Consider the following 25,533-nt stretch of genomic DNA (forward strand, 5'->3'; position numbering starts at 1 on the left):
GTTTATATGCGCCTCCTGGCGCGTTTCCCGGTGTGACTGCCCGCATGGGCTGCTGGGAAATGTGGTTCCCGCTCTCCGCTCGGCAGCGCCACTCGTCAGCTGGAAATGGCGAGTGGGCGGCGGGAGGCAGGCAGGATGACCCAGCGGCTATGTTTCACCCAGGCAGCAACTTCCTTGGTCTGTGTGGCAGTTTCAGCGTCTCGGCGTCCTAAGGTTTGGCAAAAGGTTTCCCCCACTGATTCACCAATACCCCTTGGAATATATTTTTAACACTTTAAAACTTTGTAAAAATACATTCACTGGGTGATGTCATCAGTGATGACACTGACCATGTCATGAGTGATGTAATGGGGGTGCGAGTTATAGTTTGCTCAGCTGGCTAGAACTGCTAAATGTCTCTGGTTTTCTACGAGTGAAATGACAGTCTAACTACAACTTCCCTGTAACCTTTGTATTTTTTCAGATGTTATAGTTAGGAGATATTATTTTTTTTAAAGTCGAAATTCCCTTAAAAAACAAAAGGTTACAGGGACGGTATATTTAGGCTCAGATCTTACTCGTACCAAACCAGTGAAATTCAGCAGTTCTAGTTACCTGCGCTAACTATAACTTGGGCCACCGCAATGCACTTTCTTATGACTTCACATATTATATCACTCATGACATCACTGGTTATACCTCAAATTACATCACTCTTGACATCACTGATGACCTCATCCAGTGCGTGTAAGTGTTTTGTATACCTCTCATGGACTTAAATATATCTACTAAGCTACTGAATAAGTTACATTACTAGTCTTAGTGTTTTACTTATTAGTGATACTGTTTCTAACATATGTCATTGAGTAACTTTGTGACTGTCTGTAGCAGTGTGTGAATGGGTGTCTGAGTGGCTGTATGGGTGTGTTATTGAATGTATGGATATGCCATTGGGTGTGTCAGTGGATGTGTGAGCAGCTGTATGAGTCTGTGAATGGGTGTGTGAGTGGTTTTCAGGGTGAGGGAATGGTTGTGTGGGTATGTGAATGGGTGTGTGAGTAGGTGTCAGAGTAGCTGTGTGGGAGTCAATTAATCATTCTGGGTTTTGTAAAGTGTACTACTCACCTGTGATGGTTTCAAGGCGCTGGGGGTGGGGGGGGGGGTGAGCAGTTCAGTTAGTCATTCTAAGAGCCAGGTCTTGAGGTCCTTTCTGAATTGGAGCAGTATCGGACTCCTTCAGAGGTGAAGGGGGAGTTCGGTCCAGGTCTTTGCTGAGAGGTAGGAGAAGGATCTTCCACCTGCTTTGGTCCTGTAGAAATAAGGGATGGTGGCTAGGGCGAGGACGGCTGAGTGGAGGGGTCTCCTGGGAGCATAGAAGGAGATTTGTTGTTGAAGTATGGGTTACCGGTGTTGTGGAGGGCTTGTAGGTGTGTGAGAGCATCTTGAAGGTTATTCTTCTTTCAACGGGGAGCCAGTGGAGGTCGCAGAGGTGTTGGGTGATGTGGTTGTGTCGTGGGATGTCAAGGATAGGTCTTGCTGCAGCGTTCTGGACTGTCTGGAGTATGAGGAGTAGTATTTTGTTGATTCCGGCCGGCATAGAGGACGTTGCCGTAGTCCAGTCTGCTGGTAATGGGTGTGTTGGTGATGGTTTTCCTGGAAACGGGGTGCGGGGGGGGGGGATGATGACTTGCGGAGGGTGTTCAAGCATGCAGATACGGCGTTGATCTGGCGATTCATGGTGACCGAACAGTCTAGTACGAGGCCAAGGTTGCGTGCATGGTCCGTTGGGGTGGGTGGGTTACCGAGGGTGGTGGGCCACCAGGTGTCATCCCATGTGGAGTGGGTGGAGCCGAGTATGAGGACTTCAGTTTTCTCAGAGTTGAACTTCAGGCAGGTGTTCGTCCAGATCGCTTTCATCCTTTTTGGAAGTTGTGTCTGGTGATGTTGGGTTAGGGAGAGAATGAACTGGGTGTCATTGGTGTAGGAGACAATGTTAACCCTGTGGTATCTGACGATGGTTGCGAGAAGGGCCATGTAGACGTTGAAGAATGAGGTGCTGATGGAGGATCCTTGGGGTACTCCGCATCGGATCTCTGTTGGTTCTGAGAGGAAGGGCGGGAGTCTTATTCTCCGTGTTTCGCCTGAGAGGAAAGATCATGTCCAGTTTAAGGCCTTTCCTTGGATGCCGGCGTCGTGGAGTCTGGTGGCTAGTGTGCGGTGGGCTGCTGATAGGTCCAGGAGAATGAGGCCTGCCAGGTGGCCTTGATTGAGGAGTACGCGGATGTCGTCGATGGCGGCGAAGAGGGTGGTTTTGGTGCTGTTGTTGCTAAGGAATCCGGATTGAGAGGTGTCTAGGATGCTGTTGGTTTGTATGAAGTGTACTAGCTGGGTGTTGACGTCATTTCCGCTGACTTTGGCAGCAAAAGGAAGCAGTGAGATGGGCCTGAAGTTCTTACGGTCTGTCGGTTGTGCGGATGGCTTCTTTAGCAGGGTGTTGACTTTGGCGCTCTTCCAGTTTTCGGGTGATATGGCTGTGTCGAGGGAGCAGTTGATAGTTCAGCGTAGCTCGGGTGCGATGGGAGTGGCGGCCCTGTGGAAGACGTGCGGCGGGTAAGGGTCAGAAGGTGCTCCAGAGTGGATGCTCTTCATTGTCTTTAAGGTGTCTTCTGTGGTGAGAGGGGTCCAGGTTCGAAGGGTCTGTTGGGTGGCGTCAGTGGTGGGAGTTGAGGCGGTGCCATGGTCTTGGTTGCCGAAGTTGCCGTAGAGCATCTTGATGTGAAAGAAGGAGTTGAGTTTGTTGCAGAGGTCTTGGGAGTGAGAGACGACGGTTGTTTCGCTGCGGGGTTTGGCAAAATCCTGTATGATGGCGAAGAATTCCTTGGAGTTGTGGATGTTGTAGAGGATACTGTCTTGGATGAAGTTTTCTTTGTTGATTTGATGAGTTGGTGGTGTGCAGTGATGGCTGTTTTGTAGGTGGAGTGTGCTTCCGGGGTTTTGATTTTCTCCACGTCTTCTCCAGTCGCCGGCAGGAGCGCTTGGATTCTTGGAGATCCGTGGTGAACCAGTTGGCTTTCTTGTTGTTTCGTCTCGTGGTGTTCTGGAGGGGAGCGAGAGTGTTGGCGCAGTTGGCGATCCATTGGTGATCCATTGGTGGAGGTTGCTTGCCGCTGTGTTGGCGTCTGTCATAGTTGGGGGTGGAGTGCAGGTGAGGGCGTAGGTGAGGTGTTCTTCTGAGACTTTTTTCCAGCTTCCTTGTGGGAGGCGGCACGTGTTCTGGTGTGCGGTGGGTTTCGTAAGGGAGAAATGGATGCAGTGGTGGTCGATCCAGAGCAGTTCCGTGGTGTGGCTTTAGCGAATGTTGTTTCCTCCGGCGAAGATGGGGTTGAGTGTGTGTCCTGCTGTGTGAGTGAGGGTGGAGACCAGTTGCTTCAGTCCTATGTTGGTGAGGTTCTCCAGGAGGGCGTTGGTGTTGGGATCACTGTGGTTGCCCAGGTGGAAGTTCAGGTCTCAGAGTAGTATGTAGTCCGTAGAGGCAAAGGTGTGGGGTGCGATGTGGTTGTCGGTGATGGTGAAGGGAGTGCAGAGCCCAGGAGGTCTGTAGGAGAGTGTTCCGCGAAAGTCTTTCTGGGGTTAGGCTGGATCTGGAAGTGGATATGTTCCATTGGGGGGGGGGGGGGGAGTGCGAGGCGTCCGAATTGGTGATTGTCAGTTGGCGGGAGCTTTTGTGGGCAATGATGAGGCATCCTCCTGGGCAGTTTGGGCAATCTTTTCTCAGGATCTTGTATCCATTGGGGATGGCGGTTGCTGTGTCTGGTGCGGAGCTGTCGTTGGTCCAGGTCTCTGTGAGGAATTTGACGTTGGTTGTGTGAGTGTTGAGGAGTTCCCAGATTTCTATGGCGTGTCTGTGCAGGGAATGTACGTTGAGGAAGATGCAGCTCAGTGGATTGTGTGCAGTCGCGTCCGTGGGTAGGGAGTAGCTGCCAGCGTCTGGAGGTGGGTGAAGGTGAAGGTGCGACGCCAGTGTCTGCAAGAGATCGGGCCTCAGGTGCTACTCTGCATCAAGATCTTGCAGTTGTTGTTGCGTTCAGGGTTAAGTGTGTGGAGAGTGCTGGGGTCGTAGTGGCAGGGGTCCCTGGTGCTAGGTGCGGACGGGCGCAAATGGGCTTTCCTTTGGCATGCCATTAAGTAGGGGTCGGGGGAGGGTGATCAGCTGGGAGGTGGGAGCGACACACTTGAGGGAGGGGCCACGGGGCAGCGACTGAGAGCGCGGTAGGCAAGAGGGAAAGGAGGCAAAAGAGAAAAGGCATAGAAAAAGAAAAACGGCAAACAGGAGAAAAAGGCAAAAAAGGACACAGAGCAGAATAGCAGGAGAGCATGGTGCTTTTCCACTAGACCACAAGACCACTAGGGATGAGGCGCAGGCAGGAGCATGCGAGTGGAGGAGGGCCTCGAACACCTACCTGGCAAGGAGCTCAAGCGGCGCTAAGGGCAGTCTCACAACAATGGAGCTGCGTATGGGGAGAGCAGTGACTGGCCACACCCACTCGGGAGTGGCTGTGTGAGTGGTTGTATGGGTGTGTGAGTGGTACTGTGGATGATACGATTGAGATCATTGGAGATTTCATCAGTGATGTCACTGATCTTGTCATGAGTGATGTAATATGTGATGTCATAGGCAGTGCATTGCAGGGGCATACATTACAGTTAGCTCAGGCAACTGTAACTGCTGAATTTCAATGTTTTTGTATGAGTGAAATCTGAACCTAACTATAAATTCCCTGTAACCTTTGTTTTTTTCAGTGAATTTCTGGTTTATACATTCTATTTCCTACCTATAACACCATTGTAAACTTTGTTTTTTCTGTGATTTTCTAAGTTATTGTAATGTTATTTCCTAACTATAATGTCCCTGTACCTTTTTTTTTTTGTGAATTTCTAAGCTGCAGAAAAGTATAGTTTCTAACTGTAGCCTGTAACCTTTCATAGTGAGTGTCTGAGTGGCTGTATGGATCTGTGAGTGAGTGGCTGTATGTGTCTGAGTTTGTGTGTGTGTGTGTGTGATATTTGTGGGTGTGTGAGTGCCTTTGTGGGTCTTTGATTGTATGGGAGAGTGGCTGAATGGGTGTGTCAGTAGCTGTGGGAGTGACTGGGCCATTACGGAACCTTACCTGCCCCTTTATCGAACAAGAGTTCACAGTTTTACACAAAATGTCTACCCAATTGGAGTACTTCCTACTTCTTAATCAGTAAGTACTACCACGTTTGGTAATAATGAATGATTATTTTACACTACAGCTACGTAATGGACAAGGAGGAAATGTCTCCAGTGACCTTTTGTGCATGGAATTTTGGCAATGTGGTTGTTCTTCAAGGGTTTTGATCCACAAATCTGCGATGAAACGAATCCTCGTCTTCAGAACAGGATGAGACTACAAAGAGTGGAATCTCCACCAAACAAATATGAACTAAGTGCTTCTTTGTTTGCTGGAGATTGCCTCAAAATTCCTCTTCATCAAGAACATGTCGCTAAAATTAAGGCGAAATGCGCTTGGAGGCCTTTTGGTAAACTATCCCTCAATATGGGAAAAATCAGGAAGGCCTTTGCATACTACTAAGGACAACTGGGCAGGGCCAAACAGGCAGACCTTTCAGATGATTTGGGGCATTTACATTCTCAGACTAAATAAAAGAGAGAACCATGGATTCTGCTCACAAGGCAAGAAAGAAACCACTGGTCATAGTCACTACCAGATCAGATTGTGCTCCAGTAGATCAATGATGCATTCACCTCCATTAAGGATTTCAGATTGTTTTTCAGCATGGAATACGAGAAGAAACACACTTGCTTTGCCTTTGCCAAGCCCAAGTTAGGATCATTTATGCTTTACAGAAGTGGAGCTTCAACTGGGGCATCTGCTGTGTTTATATTTGTAAGTGCTTCTCATTGAGGTTTAATTTCTCTGAAATGAGTATCCGGGCCAGAATGGAACCAAGTGTTTTCCAAGACAAGTCCAAACTTTTGCCGAATATGTCTACCCAACTGGAGTACTTTTTACTAATTAGTTAGTAAGTGCTACCTCATTGGGTATATATCTAGTGCACATTCTTATCTACAGCTACATAAAGGACTATGAGGTCTCCCGTGACCTTTTGTGCATTTAATTTCAGCAATGTGAATGTTCCAGCAGCGTCTTCATCCACAAATCTATGATAACATGAATCCTCTTAAAGAGAAGACAACAAGACTACAAAGAGGTGAATCTCCACCAAACAAGGGTACTTCCTCATCACTAAATGAAGTAAGTTCTTGTATGTTTGGTGGGGATGGCCTCGTATTCCTCTTCATCAAGAAAGCGCCACAAAGATTGGCGGGACATGCGCCGAGGGGGGGTTCTTTAGGTTCGCTGTCTGTAAACATGGGAAAGGCGGGAGACCTTTGATACTAGTAATGAAAACATGGCGGGCCGACCGAGTGGAGCTTGCAGATTTTGGGCATTTGCATACTGAGGGCAATTAAAATGGGACCCACGGTCTCTGGTTTCATATTTTTCCAAGGCCCAGGGGACTCCATCCCCCGAGGCATGGGCAAAAATCAATGGGTGAGGAGGGCCGTGCGGGCCTGCTCCCCGGGCTTATTCCCCAGGGTCTGGCCTTTTCATGCTGGGTGCCCAGAAGCCCTCCCAGGACACCCATTCTCAAGCTTTGGGGACCACGGAGGGATCCTGAATGCCTCTGCTGTCTCTGCCGGCTCTCCGCCTTCGGCGGGAGCAAGCATTGCTCCCACACATAGGGAGTAGAAAACAATTCTGCTCCTTGTGTGTGGGAGCAATTTTTCCATCTGTTTTTCTGCCTGCTTGACAGCGGTCAGGGAAACAGATGAAAAGTCCGTTCCCAGTGATTAGGAGCAGTTTCCCTGCTCCTGCCCGCTGGGTGTGGACGTAGAGTTTGGCCTCGCTTGGCCGGAGCTGACAAAGCACCTGCCAAGTGAAAGCAAACTGCTATCTCCCACGGGTGGGCAACTCTGGAGATAGGGAGATGGGCAACTCGGGAGATAGGGAGCTGGCCCTGGGCTCCAGGAGGGAGGGGCGCAGCTCCTCTCCTTTCATTTTTCAACTCCTGCCCTGGGAAGTGGTCAATCAATCAGCATTTGTAGAGCACGGCGCTGGGCTGCATGGTCTCAGTCGTAACAGATCCCCTTGCGACAGGTCTTGAGAAAAAAAAGCTGAAAAGGCAAAATAGAGGGAAGAAAAATGAGCAGAAAAGTAAAACAGAAAGCAGAAAAGCTAAATGGCGGGTAGAAAAATTAGCAGAAAAGGCAAAGCAGGGGGCACGAAAATTAGCAGAAAAGGCAAAACCGGGCAGGGAATACGGACCGAAAAAGGCAAAACAGGGCAGAAAAACTAGCAGGAAAGTGATAATGGTGGGCAGAAAAATGAGCAGAAAAGGCAAAACAGAGAGCAGAAAAACTAGCAAAACGGAGGGCAGAAAAAATTAGCAGAAAAGGCAAAAACAGAGGGCATAAATAAGAGCTGACAAGACGAAACGAGGGAGAAAAAACAAGGAAGAAAGGCAAAACGGAGCAGAAGAAGGCAAATACAGAGCATCAAAGGCAATAGAGAGGGAAGAAAAACAAACAGAAAAAGCAAAAGAGAACAGAAGAGGGCAGAAAAATGAGCAGAAAGGCAAAATAGAGGGCAGAACAATAGACAAAACAAAGGGCAGAAACATGTGCAGAAAAGGCAAAATAGAGCAAAAAGCGAGCAGAGGAGGTGCAAACAGAGGGCAGCAGGTAGACCGGTGGCAGACTGGGCAAGCTGGACAGGAGAATTGTCTCAGGGGGAGCTGGCATCAGAACAGCTCTGGATGGGGGCCTCTCGCTCCCCTCCTTCTAAAAAAGAAAGAAAGCCACAGGAGGTGGTGGTCCCCTGGGACGTACATGGCCCGGGTGGGGGCGCGCCACTCCCTTGCTCTGTAATATTTGTTGCCCCGGGGAGATGGTATTCCCCTGGGGCCTTTACGGGTTGATGAGCGGGGTCCGGGCGACCCCCTCCTACTTAATGATCAAGCAGAGGGGAGGTGGTGTTCCCCCTGGAGCAGTTTGGAGGCCTTGTAGGGGGGTCTGCGCTGCCCCCCTCTGACATATGATTAAAGCCCCGGGGAGGTGGTGATCCCCAGGGCACTTTTATGTGCATGGTGTGGGGTTGCATGCACCCCGTACCTTTGAATTCCTAAAACCCTTGCTCACTGGACCTCGCCCAAACGTGTGGAAGATTCGTCAAACGATACCAAAGTTCTTGGCAAACCAAAAAACGCTTTTCCTCTGGAAATTAGGCTCCAACTATAACTACCTACAGCAACCACCAGTAAGTAATCTGTGCATGTGTGCATATTACAGAATGTCGGTAGCCACTTTGTAGTTAGTTAGTGACCAGAGAGAGGAATTTTTTTGATTTTTGTCCCTTAATATGTCTGCACCTGTTTGACGAACGTCAGCGAAACCCTTGTAGACCTACTGCCCCCCTTTCATTCTTCGAGTCCTGAAAGTTTTGTGGCGTTTTAAGGGGGTCCAAAAAAGGCTTGAAATCCAATGCATTTTCCATAGACTTTTGTATTTCACATAGCGCAAAATACATCAGTAGGATTTTAAGGAAATTTGGAAGGATTAAAGACTATGGTGTGCTGGTCATTCTTTGAGGTACAGCAGGTAAGTATTTGATATGTTTTATGTATTACTTTTTAGTTAGATCTGTGGCCGCGGTAGCACCGCTGTGCTCCCGAGGTACTTAGCAATGACAAGTTATTAGCTGATTGGCTAATGACTTACGTTGCAAAAGCTAAAGGTAGCCATGTTGTTTCCATCTCGAGTTTCCCTGTGTCCTGTATTACACCTTGTAATGTAGGTAAGTATTAGGTTTGGTAGTTTTCCCATACCTAGTACCACTTTATTAAAGTGGTAATAGATAAGGAACAACATTTATAAGTTTTTATATATTTTGTTTTAAATTGTGGAATTCCGCAGTACTACTGTGCTGCCAAAAAATAAAACATACTTGGTAAAATTATAGAAATACAGCATATGAAAATAGATATTGTGGATATAGTGACCTACAGAGTATTTTTCAATGTTATGATCTCTAGGTATGCTGAAAAAAGGGTACAGAGTTGGGCGTTAATTTCTAAAAGAATTACTGTGCTACTCAAAATAGAACAGCTTTGCCCATACACTGCTGCAAAAATATACATAAAATTACAAATAACAATGGTAACCTTCCAAAATAATTTTGTGGCACCTCGGTAGTACCACACACCTCCGTATTTATGCAAAAAAAGAACCCAATATTCTGCAAAAGCTATTACCACTTTAGTAAAGTGTTAATTGGTTGGGCAAAAAAAAGAAACCTATTACTTTCCTATATTCAAAGGCGTAACGCCGGACATGGGAAAAGTGTATATATAAACAGCATTCCTTCCTTCAACTTTTGAAAAGGCAGTCATTACCCCGTCAGTTAATGATTTGGCATCACTATGTAACGCAGTAGGACAGTGAAGTAGACCCCTATTTTGTGAACATACCGCGCACACCGATCTCACAACCTTCAAATAAATTAGAAGTTATGAAACAGTCACACTACGAACCTACACTTCCCAAAATAAGCATCTCCTCAGCGTAATATCTAATTCAGAGAAGTTTTCACCAAATCCAAATGAGTGATTCCACAATTAAACACTTTGGAATTAATTAAACGACTTGCATTGAATTTAACGCCCATTTGGCCCCCCCCACAATATCTACATATTATAGTATATATTTTGGGGAAAAATATTCCTCTCCTTGCTCATACTTTGATGGTACGTTTCTTGTAATTTCCACTGTAATTTCCACTCCCACCTTTATGCCATTCCACTGTCTGTTCAGTTCATGCCAAAGTATGCTACTCCACTTTAGGACACTACAGTAGATGCTACTACATTCTATGATAATCTACTTTACGTGACTCCACTGTACTCGACCCAACTGGACTGCACACCATTGGAATGAACAACACTATACGCTATTATACTGTTCACCACTATATTCTATTACACATTTGTGTATGCCAGTTTACTGGACGCCCCTCAAATGTAGTGCTCGCAACTCAACCCTATTCCACTGTTAACTACCTCAATTGCCACTATTCCACTACATGCTATTCCACTTAGGCCCACTTGGTGGTACACTACTGGAGTGTACGCTATTCCAGTCTCTCCTACTACACTCCACGCCACTGCATTGTACTGAAATGCACTACACGCCACTCCACTAAACCACACTTCACTATATGCTTGTATAATTAACTCAGTTGAGTTGGACGGCACTGTACCGTACGTTACTCTATTGCATAGCACTCAACTCTATATCTAAACAGTTAACGGCACTAAACTCAACGTTATTACAGTAAACACTATTAAATTCTATGGTACTTCACTCTATCTCTCCATACTTTATGGTACTCCACTTGACACTATTGCACTGTACTGTATTACACTCTACCCCACTGTTGTCTACAGTATACAGCTCTGCACCACTTCACTGCATGACACTTTACAGCCCTGTCTATAAAGAGCAATCTCTTTTTTGGTACTAGCACCGACCATTCTACCAAAATTCTGATGTGGGCAGCTAAGTAGTATCTGATCATATTAGGGAATGCCAACCACCATTCTCTGGGGCGGCATCAGTATTTTCTGCTAAGTCTTGTCCTTTTTCCTCTCCACACATATTTGATAATGTGGTGCTGTACGGATTGCAATCCCAATTGTGGTATGGAGGTGGGAATGGTTTGAAACAGATATAGTAGTCATGGGACTATGTTCACTTTCATTACATTGCCCCCCCCCCTCCTCCCCCCCAATCTGGATATGTATTGCTGTTTCCATTTATCCAGGTCAGCTATTATTTGTGCTTTCAGCTGAGGCCATTCAGCCACAATCCATGTGTTGACATTGTTAATGATATAAATTGCCAGATATTTTAGGGATTGCTTAGCCCATTTCATCAGGCTGATCTCCCTGAGACGCGCTTCACACTCCTTGGGGATGGAGATGTTCAAATTCTCAGACTTATCTGTGTTTATTTTAAAAACCAATACCCTTTTATAATCTTGCAGGCAGTCATGTACAGCTGTTAAGGAATTTTCAAGCATTGTCAGGGTTAAAAGGACAATGTCCACAAATAAGCTGATTTTATGTTTCTCATCCCCAAAGGTCACTTATATTTTTGGCTTGGAGCGAACCATATAGCTAGGGGCTCAATTGACCGGGCAAGCAGGGGTGAGAGCTGACATACCTGATGGGTGCCTCTCTGCAAAGTGAATTAGTACGTGTCCCATTAACCCATTGTGAGAAGCTGGCTTAGTATATGGTGCACACTTACGTATGTGGGCACCCTGCACTAATCCAGACAACCCTTATGGTGATTTTAGTGGTCTTAGACAACCTTAGAAAGCTCTCTAAGTGGTATCTTTGGAGAGCAGCCTTCAGGCTTAGTCCAGAAGGAGTGTAAAGCAGCTTGTTTTACCAGAGCATATTCTTAGTGGTATAGATTAAGTGAAAGGAACCACACAGTGTATTTATAAAAATATGTATTTATTATAAGACACTCACTAACACAGATATCTCCTGCCCGAAGATGTACACAATGCACACAATACTTAGCAAATAAAACAGGTAAGTAGCACGGATACACTTTGGTCACCAGGGGGAGATCAAACCATATACTAAAGTAGTGGTATGCGAACTACCACTCAAGTCAAGACCATACCCAGAAGACGTAGAAGTGTCGGGGACCCAAGGAACCACCTGAGGTAAGTAACCAGGAACCCCACAGAGGCCGTATGCAGAGTGGGAACACGAATACAGGCTCAGTACAAGTCAATGGATATGTCGCGTTTGCATTTTAAAGGAGGACCCTTACCAGTGGACCCTGAAGAAACCCAGTGGAAGACAGAAGGTTGGAGAGCCACCCTACCCATGGGTACCCTAAGAACCAGGATAAGTACACCAGGGAAGCCAGGTGCATAGGTGTGAAGTGGCGCCAGAAACCGCTGTTGAACTCAATGGAGGACGAAGCAGCGCTGTGGAAGACCAGAAGCCGTTCATGAGCTGTCCCTTGTTGGATGTTGGGAGTTGAAGGGTCGGTGTCTGTCGGAAGCACCAACAAGACTTGGCAACTGTAACCAACGTGGAATTCGAAAAAGGTGCAGTGTTGAGACAGACCAGCAAGGTCCAGGTTACTCACCACAAGCAGGAGAGTTGGAGCAGGTCCAGAGCAATCAGGGGAGCCCGCTGAATTCAAAGAAGACCCTCAAGAGGACCCACAGGCTGGAGGCACTGGAGTCACAAGAGGACCTCAAGCAGCTCACTAAAGAGGCAGGCCCACGATGCAAGTGATGCGGTGAGGACGAAGATCTTGGTCACAGGCGATGCTTGAGGTTGGGGCCACTTGAAGCCCAACGATCTTGGAGGAAGGAAGCCAACAAGCCTTTGCAATAGCCTGTCGAAACGGTGCACAGAGGTTCTGTTCCTGTTGCTTCGACGAGGGATACTGGCCTCAAACTTGGTGAGAGAATAGGGATGTATAGAACCACCACCTGTGTTGCTGAGCCTTTCGAAGTCCGTGGGAGCCCAGGTTCAGCAGACCGGTCAGCTTCATTGCGGTGCCTGCAGATGCAGGGAAGTGACTCCTTCAGTTCAAGGGAGATTCCTTCAGGTTTCTTGGATGTCCACAGGCCTTGGAGGTTCCTGTATGGAGCACAGGCACAGACATTGCAGCAGACGAGCAGGGTAATGAGACCAGGAGCAGCAGGAGTCTTCCTAGTTGCAGTCTTGATACCCAGAGCGAAGTCCAGAGTGCCCAGGCGGTCGAAGAGGAAATGGTGTCTGTAAGAAAGTGGCTCTATATATACTGGACCATAATAAGGTACAGTGTGTATAGAGTCCCCAGTCCCCAGAGGTATGACAGAGGTTAAAGTCAGATATGACCTTACTCTCTAAAGTGGTAGTTTAGTCGAGCAGTAAGGCAGTATCAGAGGACAGTGCAATGCATTTGTTGTACACACGCAGTCAGCAAAAGGTTTCACACACTCAAGAACTGAACTCTAGGCCACCAATTGTTTTGCATCAAAAGATATAGTTGTTTTATTTTAGAACCAACAGGTATCAAAATATACTTTTCTCAATATGAGTGACTTTAGGTAATTACTTTGCAAAATGGCAATAGACTTTGTAAGAACAATAGCTACAGTGGTTGCAATAGGCAACACAATTTAACATTGAGCTCAATGGGTTTTTCTACATAAAGGCAGTTGCTTACTTTAAGGATTACTTTTCTATCCACAGGACTGGATCCTGGATTCAGTCCCGGGACATAAGCTGTAATCGGTTAAGTAAAAGAGTTTTGGTTACACTGGTGATTTTTAAAGAATATAAATGTATTTTCAAAGTTTCAGTGAAACCACACCAATGTTATCCTATGGGAGGAAATTCAAGTCGCAGGTAAAGTACGTTCTCTTTACTTTTGTAACCCAGTACTGGACTCCTAAGTTCAGCACTGGCATCTCTACCTAAGACAGGTAAGTATTTATGTTTTAGTAGTTGGTATGATTTTTAAGGAATATTTCTAGTTTGCAAAAATTGACACTTAGAAGAAATTTCAGAGAAAAAACAATCAATGGTTTCCTATGGAAGAAAATTAAAGTTACTGGTAAGCACAGTTAGGATTACTTTTGTTGTTCAGTACTGGGCTAAAATGTACAGTACTGGCTACTCTCCTGATCACAGGTGAGTATTTCAGAATTTGTTATTCGAAAGCTTTTAGATGAATATTTAAAAGTTTCAAAACTCCACACTTTTAGGTAAGTACTCGACTGGTAGAGTTAAGGTTCTGGGCATAGACTCAGGGGTCTCCCAGGGTCAGAAAGGTACAGTTGTTACACCCTCAGTGGCACAGGGGCAGCGAGAGTAGTCCTAAAGCAATCCAATGGAGGGTAGGGGGCCTTTGGTTGGTGGCTGCAAGCAAGCTGGCCACGCGGCTGTGGGAGCTGAGCTCCTGGACACTTACTCAGGGCAAGTGGGGAAGTAGAGTATGGTAGTAGTTGCACTTCCAGCGGCACTCGGGCGGCTGGGTGAAGGGTGCTTTTGAGCCATCGGGCGCTCAATGTTATCCAATAGGAAAGTTAAAAAGTGAACAAAGGCTGCAGGCTCGGGGATGGAGATTCTTCAGGTGCGACCACCTCTTCGAGAGTTAAGTTTTGATCTTGGAGAAGAGGTAGGTACCCCAAAGGAGGGCACAGGGGGCCGTGGGGCGCCGGTTGCAGGGGTGTCTTTTGGCATCAGGAAATCTTACCCTCAGCGGGTCACAGTTGGAGGGGTCCCTGGTTCCGAGGCTGCAGGTGTCGTCTGGGTCGTCGAGGAGGGTCTTTGGGCACTGGACTTAGGGTCCCAGTCGCCGGGGGGGACGGCCTTGTGGTCTTGGAACACTCTGGCACAGGCCAGGCTTGGCGGGTGCAGAGTGGGCTGGATACACGGTTCCTGGCTGGCACCAGGGGTATTGCTGTTTGAGCAGAACCACTGCTTGTGGGAGTCCCAGTCTTTTGGAAGGTTCAAGGTAGGCAGGTCCTCTGGGGTTGTCCAGGTTGCTGTCCGCTGGAGACGCCGGAGTTTCGCAGGAGCAGGTTCAAGGATCAACAGGCCTGTAGGGTTCTGGGGCCAAGTCAGTGGGCTTTGTACTTTTGTTAGCAGCTGCACGGCAGGTCTTCTTGTTTCTTGGTCTTCTTGTTATTGCAATTGGGATCTGAGGAAGGAAGGTTCAGGGTGCCCCCTGAATACTAAATTTATGGGTTTTACAGGTAGAGCAAGGGCAGGGACCAATGGGTCCCTGTCCTGGGGTGGTACACCCCCTAGCCTGCTCCTCTCCTGTGGGAGGCGGACAGGAGCCTAGCTGGGATTGGGCAGGGCTCCCCATCTTCAAGATGGCCGGAGCCCGGAGTTGTGCTTCACCTCGCCTCCCCCACCTGAAGGGTGGGGTTGGCATAGGCTGACACACCCCCTTTCCTCACTTGGGTTTTCCCCCCGTTCTTCCCGCCAGAATGGGGGTCAGAACCAGTGGAGGCCAGTTGCTGAGTACAGTAAGTGGCCTGGAGAAGCTCACAGGGGCGGTATGCCTTTGAAGCTTCCCCTGCCCATCCTGGGGCAGGAGGCTTGGCACCTCGTCCCAGGATGTGCATTGTTCCAGGCCCCTGAGAGTGGCAGACTCTCGACCCAGGGGTCCAGAAACATGTCTGGTGGTGGCAGCCTCGGTAGCCACACAGTCAGGACACTGGGAGTTGGTTAGGTTTCAGGGGGCATCTCTAAGATGCCCTCTGTCGTGCATTTTACATTAAATCCCACACTGGCATCAGTGCGGGTTTAATGTGCTGAGAAGTTTGATATCAAACTTCTCAGTCTTCAGTGAAGCCATTATGGTGCTGTGGAGTTCATAATGACGACCTCCCAGCACCATATACTCCTAAATGGCAGCACTGCACTTACAGTGCCCAGGAGTGGCCCTGAGTACTGTAGGGGCACAGGGCTCATGCACCTGTGCCCACATCACTGGCATAGTGCACCCAGCTAGAGGGGTGACTGATGGATGCCAGGGCAGTGAGCTTGTGGGCATGGCACACAGGGATGTGTGCCATTTCGACTCTCTTTTTAGTTCTGTACTTAGACACTCAGAGTGCAAAGGCAGTGTGTGGGTGTCGGGGTACAGGGCCCCTAAGGGTGGCACAATAAGTGCTGCAGCCCTTAGGGGTCTTCTCTGGTCATCATCCCCTGGGTACCTAGGGTACCATTTACTAGGGGCTGACAGGTGGCCAGACATGCCAATTGGGTTTTAGTTTCGACACAGTTTTAGGGAAGGAACACAGGCCCTGGGCACCTGGTTGGCAGGAGCCCAGGGCACACTCAGCCAAAGCACATCAGCAATTCAGCAAAAAGTGGGGGCATACCAATGCAAGAAAGATGGCACTTTCTCACAGTGTCTTGATATGAATCTTGTCCCACGACGGATCTAGGGACCCACCTATAGGTAAGCCCTTAAGTACTCTAAGGAAAGGGTTGGGACGCTTCACCGTTCCCTCCCAGTGGAGGGGTCGGACAGTGGGGAGGATACTCCCATGTCCTTTTTCCACTTTCGCTCCAGAGCGAGAGCCAATGGCTCCCTGAACTGGTTTGAACTGGACTATGCAAGGAGGGCCCCAAATGTGCCCCTCAAGCAGACTTGGTGGCGCTGGTTGGTGCTGCTACCCGGACCCAATACACTAAACCCTGTCTGGGAGGTGGTCACACCTCCCTGCGACAGGATACCTATTGTTCTGCCTTCCCCTGCTCGAGCTTGGCTCAGCAGCAGCAGGGCAGAATCGTGTCTCTGGTCGGCAGCAGCCAAGTAGTGCTGCCTGTGTCTAGAATACTGGTCCTGGGAGAAGTGAGGGCTTCCCAGAGGAGCTTTACAGTGAATGGAATCATACCTCCCACACCTTTTACAGTGTGGGGGTATGATTCCAACATGTTTGACACCAATGACCATTAGAGATGGTCATCGCGTAATGATGCATGACCACTCTATGTATTGTATGGGCTGATGCACTTACAACCTGGGAGAATGGACTTCGAAGGTTGTAGGGGTGTCCTGCTCATGCAGGGACACCCCCACACTTAGAATGGAGTACCCTGCCTTCAGGATTGAAAGGCCTGCCTCAGGGGTGACTTGTAGGTTTTAAGTGCAGTGGCCTCAGATATAGGGAAACCTATATCTGTAGTAAGTGGTGCTAGCACCAGCTTACACAGGCTGCAAGGGCAGCCCTGTAGTTACAGTTTGAGTGGTCTCCCATGGGTGGCATAATAAATGCTTCAGGCCATGGGAAACCTCTGGTGTACCTAAGCCCTGTGTACCTCAGTACCACATACTAGGGACTTATAAGGGTACACCAGTATCCAATCTGGGATGTACCGAAGTACCCACCATAACCAATTTAGGGGAGAAATCACAGAGACTGGGGTCCTGATTTGCAGGATCCCAGGCAGACTAGTCAGAAACAGCATAGCACCAAGCAAAACGCAGATTCTACTTTCCTACACCATATACTAGCCTCTGGTTGGATGTAGATTGCCAAGATCCAGCGTTTAAACTTTGTGCCTAGGCCCACTTTCTCCAGAATGGCCTTGAGGAATCCCCAACCCATTCTGTCAAACGTGATCTCCGCGTCAAGGTACACCAGTAGAGCTGGGATTTGTTTCTGCCCTGCATTTCTCCACAATATCGACTACTTTTCTTATGTTGTCTATTTGTCTATTACAAACCTCGCTTGGTCTGGTTCGGTGAGGAACAGGAGGACCTTGTTGAGGCGTGCTGCCAAAATTTTGGTAAAGATTTTTGTGTCCATACACCGATAGCCATAGAGTGGGAGGCAATGCTGGAGGCGCTCAAATCAGAGGAACATAATGTGTTAGTCTAATGTTCGTAATGTGTGTATAAATGTTTGTAAGTTGCCCACACCTGGCGGCCCAACGGAAAATACGGATGTGGTACGCAGTTGTATGTATATTAATATACTTAAAATGCAAATGTACAGACACGGATATTGCTCTTGGAATGTGACCACAGTTACAGAGGGTGGGGGGAGGGTTATGTTGGGGTAGTTCTGTATAATCTTTGTATTTACCAAATACGAACCATTGACGTGTATTACATCGATGCGAACGTAACATTGATCATATATAAGTTGTATGCTGGATTTGCATGTCCATTCTACAAGATTATGCACGGAAATTGAAAATTCAATATAATGTGTTTGAAAAAAAATATTTTTGTGTCCATATTTAATAGTGCTATGGATCTTTATGATTTGCAATCTGTAGTAGGTGTTCCTAGTCTAGAAATCACTACCACATCAGCCTCCCTCATTTTCAGGCTCACTATTCCTTTTTCCTGGAACTAGTTGTATAGCTCTGCGAAGAATCCTGGCAGCAACGCAGAGTGTATGCTCTTGATTGTGTTTTTAAATGGGTACATAGAGGTTCACATATTTAGAAATCCCAGATATTTTGCTGTGGGAGAGAGCTTTGGAAATAAAAACAAGGAACCTTTTCAAATTATCTCCTGTTTTTGGGAGGTACAAAGGAGGTTGATTGGAAGAGAAAGACAAAAATACTCCTCTCGCCTTGTATTATTGTGTGTTACCGGAAAACGTAGGAAAGTGCTTGGAGTTTTCCCAACAGATGTTGTTCTTTCCTGCTGTCCCACTTTGGCAAAATTATCTTAACCTTCAGATGTACATTGGGCACAGTTTACTTTTCTCTTGAAACTGTAATATGCCGATCTTAAAGGGCACTTTTTTCAACTGTTAAAAAATGGGACTTTAGGAACAGGTTCCACCCTAATTCCCAGTTTGCGAAGCTGCTTTTATTGCTACCATATGTAAATGTATTACTTTGTAACATTTGAACAAGCAGACTCTGGTTCTAAATCTGAATTTGGCATCCTACCAAAACCTGCAGTTGTCTACAAATACCAGTATCACCATCTTATTCTAGTTACTATGTTAAAATTAACTTAACTGTGCACTGCCTAGAAATATCCTAATAACCTAGTGCTTTCCCCACCTCCACGTCAAGTTCTGGGTACTCGAAGGCAGACTTATTAACCTATTTTAAGGTCGAATCCTATTGTAGGAGTCGGTAAACTCCCACGGACTACTAAAATTGGATTCCAAATGGTTACCGAGTCACAATTTGGAAGGGTTGTCTTGTGGGTGACCCTTCCAACTTCTGACTACATAGGTAGTGATGGTTTGCATCATGAATTCCAGTTGCAGACCATTGAAAAGTTACTAATTCCCAAGTTGGACTGGTAGCCTATTCGCAAAAGGGAAATAGTCTCCTTTGAACCCTTCCTTTTTGTGAACGAGGGTAAAAGGTTCAGGTAGAGTAGTCATTAGTCAAGGAGACTGCTGCCAACACTCAATGAAACTTTAAAAAATATTTTTTTTTAAAGCACCCTTGTTTCACTGACCGCTATTGGGCTTCATTTTTTTTTTAAAGTTTACTTTATTTAAAAACCATTACAGGCATGGTGGCCATTGCAGACCCCATCCCTTCGATTGAGACCAATAGCATGGAGTTGCAATTAGTGACCTACCTACTGCCTATTAATTAGGTAGTTCGCAATGTGACACAGTCCCAACGCCTATTTTGCGAACCAATCTATTAGTACATAGGCCGGTTCCCAAAATAGATTTCTGATTGCAATATGATTTGTTGCACATTGCGACCACTGCTTTACGACCTGCATATCTGGCCGCTGGCTTCAGCAGCACCCCTGTACTATTCCATGTATAGCAAATCTACACGCTTGAACTGCTTCTCTGAAATGAAAATCTTCCACGTTGAGAGCTCCTAAAACAAGCTCCGACTCCTCAAATAAAGTCTCGCGTTTTCGCTCACAACTTTAACCTTTTAGTCCTCCTCACATTGCCACCCGTGTGTGTGTGTGTGTCTCTCTCTCTCTCTCTCTCTCTCTCTCTCTCTCTCTCTCTCTCTCTCTCTCTCTCTCTCTCTCTCTCTCTCTCTCTCTCTCGTTCTCTCTCGTCCGCTCCAATAATTCACGCAGCTGTCTCATTGGTGTGAGCATTGCTTTCATTTACGAGCGAAAGCTTTTGTATTTTTCCGTTTTTCTTCCACTGTAATTATTGAAATATATGTAACAAATACTTGGGCAAAACTTTTAGAGTGAAACATCTGGAAAATAAAAATGACATGCATGTGAGCTTCTTTGTGTAATCATGTATGTAAATGACAACACGTTTTTCTTCCGTCTAGGAGGGTTATTCGAATATGTTTCTGGAGCCAATTTTTTGGGGGAGATCATCGAGTGGTCTGGATTTGCTCTTGCTGGGTGGTCCACTCAAAGCGCTGCTTTTGCCTTGTTTACTTTCTTGGTGCTGTGTTCAAGGGCGCAACAACATCATCGGTAAGCATGTACCAATACCCCCACTTCCAGTCAGTAGCCCTTTATGTATGACATTTTCCTCAACCTCCGTTTGCCTAACAACATTTGCATTTTCTTGGAACTTGTAAGGATGAATGCAACAGTTAGGCCTGGTTGTAAATAGGGCGTTTATCAGTCCGTGTGCACTGGTAAAATATGAATGCTGTGTTGTAATCAAAAAGAGAGAGGAGAACTGGAGAGGCTAGTCCGTTTCCCCAGTTGATATGTTAGCAATCAATGAGAACTAGCTCTGGTTTAAATTAATAAAAACAAAGGCTTTCGGACGTGCACGGTAGGCTTAGGTCCTGACGAAAGCCAGTAGAAGAAAAGGCCTGGCTGAAACTAGTTGACCGCACAGGACTTCGGAGGCCATAAGCCTACCGTGCACGTCCAAAAGCCTTTGTTTTTATTGACTGCCTGGGGCCCACCATTAAAACAGTCTTTGGGACACCCAGGACAGTATTTTAAACCTCACTCAGAGCACACTCACAGCACCCTCACGAACCAAAAAATCCGCTCCGCAGTAATCTGGCGTCGAAGCACACCTGAGGTACACTCAGTACCTCGGGTGGGGCCCGATGATGAAGCGTGCCACCAATTAGGTTGGTGGGTGAGGGCCTTCATAAAACCTAATGGTTTTCCTCCACCCGCAGACATACAAACAATTTAAACCAGAGCTAGTTCTCATTGATTGCTAAAATATGAATGCTCTCACATACAGGAAATGAACATTGACAGCTATTAAGCATTGATCTGTTAAAGTGAAAGGTCAAGTGAGAGTCTCTAGATACGTGATGTATGGTGTGGTACCTGCTTTGGGTATCCGGGTTCGACATAAAATATGACAAATATTTTGGATTTTCCAGCTGCGCCGGTTCCGGACATGTTTGCTGACCTGGGCAAAAGCTCTAAAGTACTCCTCATTGCATCGCAGCACGTGTGCGCACACCCACCCTCCTCTCCCCCCAAGACCACGTAGATTTTAGACCACCCACTTTAGTAATAATACATTTTGCAAAGGTTCATGCGCACTTGATAGGCTTTTACCAGATAGCATAACCTCCTCCAGCAATAGCTGTGGATGCAACTGATATGCAGCCATAAAGAGGTAGCGTTAAGAGGTGATAAGCAAAATATTGGGATATGATAAAAACAGATGCAGTGTGATCATGTAATGCTTCTATTAGTGCTCTGAAGCAGCCTCCTAACTGCCTCGGCAATACAGAAACACATCAAATACAATCAAAAGCATTGCACCTATTAATGATCAAAGATCAACTAGATGTAATATTCCCCTAGTCCTGGTGTAAATCGTACATACGTCTTTCGTGTGCAAATTAATAACTAATATTAGAAATTTGTCCAGGTGTAAACGTTTGAAAATAAATCCGATGTTCACATGGTTAGCACATTTAAAGCATGTCACTCAAGTACATAAAATGTTCTATCTGTATTTTTTTTTAAGTGGTCATGTTTTGGTGTAGTGAGGGTGGGGGACACCTGTGTATCCCATTCTCAGCCGTTAACCATGTTACTCACCCAACATCTTTACATTTTCTATTGGAACTGGGCACCCCTTAGCTCCTACCGCTCCAGGCAAATGTCTGGAAAACCAAGTAAATAAGCAAATGTATTGTATATAGTTAATTAAAACCTTTACAATTATTATACAAAAAATCTTCGAACTGGCATTTAAAAAAATAAGAAAAAATACATAGGCAATCTATACAATCATATTTTTTTAAAATTGATGTCTTGGGTTCTAAACTAATATTTACACCTCAATCCTTTGGTTTTGAGCATTTGATCTCATGCCCTGTTTTTTCGGTTTTCTGTATTAAAAGGCTAACTTTCTGCAAGAATCTGGTAGCCCTCCATGCTACTTGTAACAGTTGACTTTCAGTACTAACACAACTGCTGGCAGACATGATCTAATTTGAAATGTGCGAAATGCGTGTAATAGATAAAAATGTCTCAGGTTATTCAAGGATGGGCAATTCCACAGTAAATGAATCCGAGTTTCTTCAGCTTGGCCAGAGTCTGCAGAGTGATGTTGGTCATGTTTGTTTCCTGATCTTTTGAGATAAATGTCCCCTTCCGAGTTCGTAGTAACAGTTGTTGGGTGGTTGTTGTGATGTGATTGACTAAGTATGGTTGTGGGGAACATCTCTCGTACGAAGCTAATACCGTCCAGCCGTGTTTTTTCTTTGCTAGTGTGGCTTTATCTACGATCCAGGCTTTTTGTTTTGCCGCATTATTGGCTATTTTTTTAAAAGCTGCAATGGTGTAATTGGTGTTCCATGCTTCTTGCATTTTGAGGTTTGTCAATGCTTCTTCAAAGACTGTATTACAGGCGTTTTTTACTTTTGTTTGATTCTTTATTTCGATCCAACAGTGACCCATCAACGAATCCTCTTGTGCTGCTTTTAACTTCCAGCACGTTTTTAATATTGCAGCTAGTCTTACTAAATGCTGGTTTGCTAGCCCAAATTCCAGACGCACTTGTGCTTGTGATACAAACTTTGGAATATGGAAGATGTATTTGAATAACTCTGATTGTTGTAGTTTCAGGAAGTTTGCGTCTTGGCCTCTAAATAATTCAGAACCGTTTGTGAGGGTTGGGAGAAACTTAGCTGCGATTACTTTTAACAAGTATAAGTTGGATGGGCACTTCAGTTTTGTTTTTAGTAAATTTAGAGCGAAACATAGTTTGTTAGCCTGGGCTTTTCTGTACAGTAAATGATCTTTTAGAGTCCACCTTGAGTCTACCACTACTCCTAGGTACTTGTATGTGAGACTTTGCTCTATGTTGTTACCTGCTACGTGCCATTTGAATTTTTGCTGCCCTGTACATGATGCAAAACAGATGACCTTCGTTTTATTATAGTTGATAAGCAAACCGTGCTCCCTGATGTATTCATGCAACCTTGTGATGGAGCGTTGTAGGCCCATAGGGGTCTGGCTGCATAGTACGATGTCATCTGCGTACTGCATGCTACTTATTTTGTGATGTGCTAGCCTTGGGAGATCACTTTGAATTTCCGAAATCCTCTTATCGAGGTCTGCAGTGAAAATATTAAAAAGAGTGGGGGCCAATACGCATCCCTGCTTTAGGCCAATGTGTGTAGGGATCTTTGCTGTTCTTTCACTATTCCCTAATTTTATCTTGACCTAGGTGGATGTGTATAGGTTGATAATGGCCTGCAGTAACTTCGTTGGGATACCCCAGTTTGCCATCTTTTGCCATAGGATCTCCCATGGTACGGTGTTGAACGCTGCTTTTAAATCTACAAAATAGGTGTACAGTTTTGTTGATTTATCCTTTGCTTTTTCGACAAGAAGGTTTAAAGCGAGCAGGTTGCACAACGTGTTTGTTCCCGAACTGAACCCAGTCTGTGTGATTGTAAGGATCTTATTCGTGAAGACCCATTCTTCCAGTGCTCTCAAGAGGTTTGATGCGTATATTTTGGCCTCTACGTCAATGAGAGCGATCAGCCTGTAGATCGCCGGGTCTGATCTAACGCCTGCTTTAAAAATTGGATGCAAAAGGCTCCCTCTCCATGATGAAGGTACACTTCCCGTTTGAAAGGCGTGGTTGTACAATGGGGTGAGGTATTCTGCCCAGAACAATTGGTCATGTTTAAAGAGCCCATTTGGCAAGCCGTTTGGGCTAGGTGCACCGTTTGTCCTCAATTCTTTTATGATCGTTTGTACTTGATGTGGACTGATCCAATTTTGACCAAAGTTTTGTTCCAATTCTTCCCTTTTATGTTGGTGGTGAGTAGTGTGATCTAATTTCAATACTTGCATATTGCAGTTGTTCCCTTGGGTTTGCTCTAAGTGATGGATCCAATCTGCCTGTAATATATTTGGATTATAATCGTGAACTGCTCCGTTTGCTATTTTATTAATTTCTGCCCCAAATTTCCTGTTATTATTTGATTTGCTTGTTTCCAATAGTTTTTGCCAAGTTTCGGGTTTGGTGATTTTTCTTTGCTATCCAAACCGCTTTTTTGTAATTTTGCCTTAATTTGTGTATTTGTCGCTTTGTGTCTTCACACATAATCTGATCTTTTCCTTGTAACTTTCTGATTTCCTGATATAAAATCCTTTTTTTGCACACTATTGAGCCAAGATGCACTGAGTGTACTGTGCTTGATTTACTTCTATGGCTTTTGTTTTGGAGACCGAATCTATTGGTTAAATTTATGATAATCTTTTCCCAGTTGGCCCGATGCGCTACCGAACTTTTTCCTTCGCCTTTTTCCTGTACATTTTTTTTACATGGGTCATGATTTCTTCAACATTCTTTACCTTCCATACGAGTCGTTTGAGGTTATATGGGCTTGGGGTTTCCGTCAAGTCATTACTTGCTGGTGCCCTTGCATATTGAAGGCTGAGATCAATTGATTGCAGACTATGATCGCTCTCCAATTTGTGAATTATTCTGTAGTTGACGATCATTTGAAGTACCTCCAAGTCCACTATGGTATAATCTAGGAATGATTGAGCCTGTTTAGCAATCCTGGTCGTGGCTGCTGGTTGATCTTGTTGAAAACGGCCATTCAAAGTGATCATGCCGATTTCAGCAAAGTTTAACACACAGCTGGCCACATTTGTCCTTTTTTCAGTGGTTTGTTATCATTGGAGGAATGATTTTTCCCTTTCAGTTTGTTTTTTTGGATATTTTGTGTGTGGTCCGCTTGTAATAAAAACATGTTGAAGTCGCCTGACACAACCAATCCCGCCTGTGGGAAAGTATATTGCATGGATTTGACAAGTGCTTTCAGGGTCGAGATTTTCTCTTGTTTCGTCTTGGATTCTGGATGTATGTAGATGTTACAAATTATCAATGACCATATCTCTTGGGCGCCCTGTGATCCTGAGCGGAGGTCAGATGCTAGCTCAATTTTGATACACTGCATCCATGTTTGTCCAGAGTCAATTATATCATACGTTCATGGTATGCTGGTGTTCAGGTAGATTGATAATCCGCCAGCTGCCCTACCTAATGAACCTCTTTTGGTGGCATATTGTTGGAATTCTTTGAAGCCGTTTATCTGAACCAATGTAATTGACCAGGTCTCTTGAAGTAATAAGATATCAAATTGTTTTAGGAATGCTAATAATTCGGCATCCTCTGTTTTCCCCCAGTCCGTTTATGTTCCACGAGCATAATTTCAAATTAGATTTTCATGCTTCATCTTTCCTGTAGTCCGCGGAACTTGATGTTGGGGGTGGGACTTTCTGGGTCTGACTGGTTGCTCCTGATGAACCTTGGTGGATGATACGTAGGTTGGTCCATCCTTCCTTGATGCTGTCGGAACGACCAACTGCCCCCCGGAGTAGTCCACTGTCAGTCTGTGATCTTGCCTCTACCATCGGGCATAACGGGCCTGGATATCTTTCAATTTCTACTGGTCTAATTTCAATTCCCCATTTTGCGAACTCTTCTCTATGCTGCCAAAATTCGTTGGCTTTCTTAGGATCAC

The 25,533-nt window shown here is 45.7% G+C and overlaps 1 protein-coding gene across 1 annotated transcript in view; it reads left to right on the forward strand.

The window, feature by feature from the left end:
* SRD5A1 (steroid 5 alpha-reductase 1) overlaps window positions 1-25,533 on the forward strand; it is a 232,672-nt gene that overhangs the window by 142,561 nt on the left and 64,578 nt on the right. The window contains exon 4 of the mRNA XM_078687632.1: window positions 19,873-20,023. Coding sequence (XP_078543758.1) covers window positions 19,873-20,023 — 151 coding nt within the window. The remainder of the gene's footprint in view (window positions 1-19,872; window positions 20,024-25,533) is intronic.

Source organism: Lissotriton helveticus, chromosome 4_1 (genome assembly GCF_964261635.1).
Source record: "Lissotriton helveticus chromosome 4_1, aLisHel1.1, whole genome shotgun sequence".
Classification (NCBI taxonomy): domain Eukaryota; kingdom Metazoa; phylum Chordata; class Amphibia; order Caudata; family Salamandridae; genus Lissotriton; species Lissotriton helveticus.